Genomic DNA, 4301 nt, shown 5'->3' with positions numbered 1-4301 from the left:
CTTGTAGGGTTCAAGAGTTGTTTTCTTGGAGTCTTTTGTATTGTAAAGATTTGTGTTTAGTAAAATATTGGCTGGTGTGACTGAGAAATTGGATGTAACTCCCATGGAAGAGTGAACTAGTATAAAAATCATTGTGAGATCTTCTATCTCTTTCTTTTAGTTTCTGCAAAGTGATCTTGAATGGTTGTTGGTTGATTAAATTTTAACAAGTTGATTTTATGATGAGGCGAAACTTAATTGATTGATTTTTCTAGTTTCCGAATTGAAATTGAATTTTTAATGTGTTGCTTTGCATTATGAAAATATTTTAATTGGTTGATTTTCCTTAAAACGTCATCCTAAGTTCGTTTTTAAAGAAATTTTTGAAAGTTCAATTCACCCCTCTTTTTAATATCCTTCACACATGGCAAACTTCTCTTCCAACACCTCAATAATGTTCTCTCCTTGAGTCCTCTACTAGTGTAACATTTTTTTTTTTACAGATGATTGTTGGGTTCACAACAATTACAAGTAAGAAACACATGAAAGGATTGAAAGAAAACATTTTATTATTTATTGGAATGTTTTATACAAAGAAAATTCTCAGTAACGCAAATGTATAGTCTTTAAGCATGAAATTTTCTATATATATAGAACCTAGAAAATGAAATAACAAAAAATCATTAAGACAATTAATCCTAAACATTTAATATAAGCTCAGAAGGTCATAATGCATTAGATGGTCTGTCCATACTTAACACAACTAGACCCTATTAATTCATAATCTTCTATACTCTTCTTGAAATGATCATGATTTAGAACCAATAATTATCAGATAATCTAAAATAACAAAACAAATATGACTGTTGAAACTAGACAAATTCACATTTTCTTAAATTTAAAATATTTTAAAATTAAATATAAATGAACTAAGTAAAACAAAAATTAAACCTAGTCCCTACCTTCTCGGTCTATCGAATGATTTATATATAGATAAAATATGTTTTGTCCTTTATATTTCTGGAATTTTATTTTAGTACATCTATTTTTTTTTTGTCTCCTTTTATTCCTTTTAATTTTAAAATATACTGCTTTGAATTCTACATCTGATTTAGATAGCGTCCTATAAAGAGACAAAAGTAGTTTAGAGAAGTAAAAGTCATATATTTCAAAATAAGAGATAAATATAGATACAAAATTTAAGTAAACTAAAACTAAGTTTTATATATTTTAAAAAGGCTAAAATCATATTTGTATAATTCCTAACTTGAATTAAGAAGGGAACTCTATTCCATATAGGAGTTTTCAAGCCTTTAATTCTGTGTAGCCGTTAATTTTCCGTGGTGGTGGTTGGACATGACTATTGGCGCAAATTGTCATTTAAAAAGAATCAACACTAAGGAATACTCAATAATTGTCCTTCAAATAGGGCACTAAGAAACAAATGAACACAATAAAAAGGCAAAGTAATTTAGAAAGAAGTGGTGAGAATAATCTACACACGGTTTTTAAAAAATGAAAAAGAATGATGGGTTTTGTTGGAGAGCACCGTGGCAAATACACTCTGCAGCCCTTTCTAAGGTTGATGGATAACAGAGTTCTACTTTATAATCTAAAAGATAACACCCACTTTGGTTGGTGGAAAAACATAATGTATTAAATTATGTAAAATGTGGAAGCATGGTTTTCAATAAATTTAAACAAACATTTGAGGACCTTTCCTAATGATTACCCCGTCGTTTAGCACCTCACTCTACTTACCTGCATGTAAACAAATAATTATGATGATCATCTCCTAATCATATTCATTTCATAATATAAATTGGAAGGAAAATGCTTACCAGCTGCTTTTTTGCAAATTGAGAGCAGTACAACTAGAACAGCAAGACCTCCAAACACTCCCACAATAATGGCAACTGATTTTCCCACTTGATCATTGTTCGAGGAATCTGCAAACAAAACCCCAACTTCAGCTAAAACTATGACAACTATTACCATACTATTTTTCTCTAGATCCAACAAGAAACACTCCTTAATATTGTTTTTTAGTTTTCTCAAGTCCACCAAAGAATTTTTGTACACCATTTTTCACTCTAGATCAATTGATATGTCAATAGATAAAAAAAATATTGTTTAAAATAAATATAAGTAACCATTTTTTATTGTCATCCACCTAACAAGGTTTATTTTCCTTTGATTCAAAATGTCTTAAAAAAACGTTGTCAGGCATTAAAATATTATAAATATTTTACACAACTTATCCCTTATTATATAAATTATTAATGTGTATGTACAATGTGTTTAATTCTTACCCTACTTGAATGCTCCTTAACTAAATACATTTAATTAAACAATTTTTTTTCCAAAACAAAGAGAGAAGACAAAATTTAAGTTCGTTATATAATTTCACACTTAATTGACATTATTTATTTGAAATAACAAACGAAATACAGAAATTTAGAGTCCACAACATTCTCTCTCTATATATATGTAATTAATGTTTGATAAAAAAAATTACCATTTTGAATTTTATAATGAAATTCATGGAATGCTTTTATTTAAGCATATGATGGAATGAGTTACTTGAATAAAATGAATAGGGTACTGAGCTTCACTAGCAAATTGATTGGTGAAGAATATGGAATGCGATACCAAGTAAAAGGTATTCGAACAAATGGCTAAAGAGGAATTCCAAAAGGTAGGCATTTTCCAAAATAAAGTATAAAAGCATATGTTCTGAATGCTTTCACCCATAAAATATTATTGACCATTGCATTTCAAAAGCTCTGCTTCCTCTCCATTTTCTGATCACTTTTCTACGAAGGCTTTATTTATGTCATATCTGTAAGTAATTCAAATTATATTGAAACACTATCACTTTTTGTTCCTGTTTTCATGCTCCTCTCCCCCAAAGAATTGGATTGGTCTAGTTAACCAAATTTTAACATGTGCTCATCTTCAGAAAGTCGTTGTGGGATTAGCAGTAAATTAATTAGCAGCAACACTTTGAAGTAGAAAAACATCAAGGGTAGGATAAGTTCATTTTGGATGGGAAAATGGCTCTAATTTTACTGAATATTGTAGCGTGACAGTGAAAAAGAAAAAGTGTGAGAGTGAAATAGACCTGATTCATCATAATAGCCAGATGCCCAGTAGCGAGCATAACATTGTCCCAAGAACACATCAGCTGCTGCAGCTGATCCACACAAGGTTTTGAGCTTTCCAACTGCATCTGATAGACAAGAGGAGCAATCTGATATACTTAAATCCCCCAAGCATTGTGCAAACCCTTCAACTAGGCCTGAGCTACTGACTCTAAATCCATTAGCTGTTTGCAAATCAGCTAGAACATCGTCTCTACGCCGGAAGAACTCAACATCACTGGTCACACCTTTGCTGCATTTCTTATACCTGAGACTGGTGTCAAGTTTGCCAAGGAAATCACCAGCATGTTCATATCTGATAAGGCACCCTTCAAGTTGCAAAGAAGCTCCAAGGGCATATGGACAAACCAAACCTATTTGGTTAACAGATCTTCCTACACACTTTGAGCACTCAATTGGGTGCAAATCACCTCTGCACTGGTATAACCCGTATACGTTTCCCTCTTGTGGTGTTGAGCTTCCATTTCCAATAGCAAAGCTATTGTAAGTTACTTCAGAGGATGAACTCACCACTGAAGACAGAAAGCTATTCAGGTTGCCTTCAAAGGGTGAGTTTGGTTGGTATTTTTCTTGAGAACAGACTGCATATATAAACATATGAGCTCGTGAAGGGTATCCATGAACGCTCACAACTGAAGAAAACAAAATTAGCAGAGAAGAGAGTCTCCAAACTAAGATGATTCTGTAACTGGAGTCTCCTTGAAGAGTTCTGGACATTTTTTTCTTCTTATGTTTTTCTTCAAATATGAACCTTTGATTTGTTTTTGTGCCTTGGTTATGGCAATTAAAGAGTGAGGTAGTTGTTCATTTTTTGGGCCTGTTGGATGAAGCCTTTTTCTTTACTAAAAGACTCTTGTTTGGTCAGGCAGTGAGCATCAACTTTGTCCCGAGTCAATGGTCATAAAGATTAAAATCCTTATCAAATAAATAATTTTTATTTCTAATTCAAAGTTTAGACTATTAAAGAAAGTATTAAAAGGATTTCTTGTTAATATTTTTTTTACCTGACAAAAGAGTAACTTTTTCATGCCTTCACATGACTCAGTCATACCAAAAAAACTGCAACAGTTTGTTGAAGACTGGTCTCCAATGATATGGGGCTGAACATGAAAAGGAAAAAACTCTGCTCTCATTGCAGAGGCAGATTGAAAAGCTTCC

The 4301-nt window shown here is 31.9% G+C and overlaps 1 protein-coding gene across 1 annotated transcript; it reads right to left on the bottom strand.

The window, feature by feature from the left end:
• Positions 1–1424: 1424 nt before the first annotated feature.
• On the bottom strand, positions 1425–4075 carry LOC137826679 (plasmodesmata-located protein 8-like). Its single transcript, XM_068632751.1, has 3 exons — positions 3104–4075; positions 1821–1928; positions 1425–1740 (listed from the first exon to the last, which is right to left on the bottom strand). Exons 1-3 carry the CDS (start codon positions 3858–3860, stop codon positions 1733–1735), a joined length of 873 nt encoding a protein of 290 aa, XP_068488852.1. The 5' UTR covers positions 3861–4075; the 3' UTR covers positions 1425–1732.
• Positions 4076–4301: the final 226 nt, after the last annotated feature.

This window comes from Phaseolus vulgaris, chromosome 8 (assembly GCF_000499845.2).
Source record: "Phaseolus vulgaris cultivar G19833 chromosome 8, P. vulgaris v2.0, whole genome shotgun sequence".
NCBI classification, from domain to species: domain Eukaryota; kingdom Viridiplantae; phylum Streptophyta; class Magnoliopsida; order Fabales; family Fabaceae; genus Phaseolus; species Phaseolus vulgaris.
The sequence above is the reverse complement of the archived record's forward strand: the minus strand, read 5'-3'. Positions and strand labels throughout refer to the sequence as shown.

What these genes read in the sequence shown, in the direction of transcription:
- LOC137826679 (XM_068632751.1), bottom strand. Translation starts at nt 3,860, where the DNA reads ATGTCCAGAACTCTTCAAGGAGACTCCAGTTACAGAATCATCTTAGTT. An exon ending in TGGCTATTATGATGAATCAG is followed by an intron (nt 1,929 to 3,103) that starts GTCTATTTCACT and finishes TTTTGTTTGCAG; the next exon opens with ATTCCTCGAACAATGATCAA.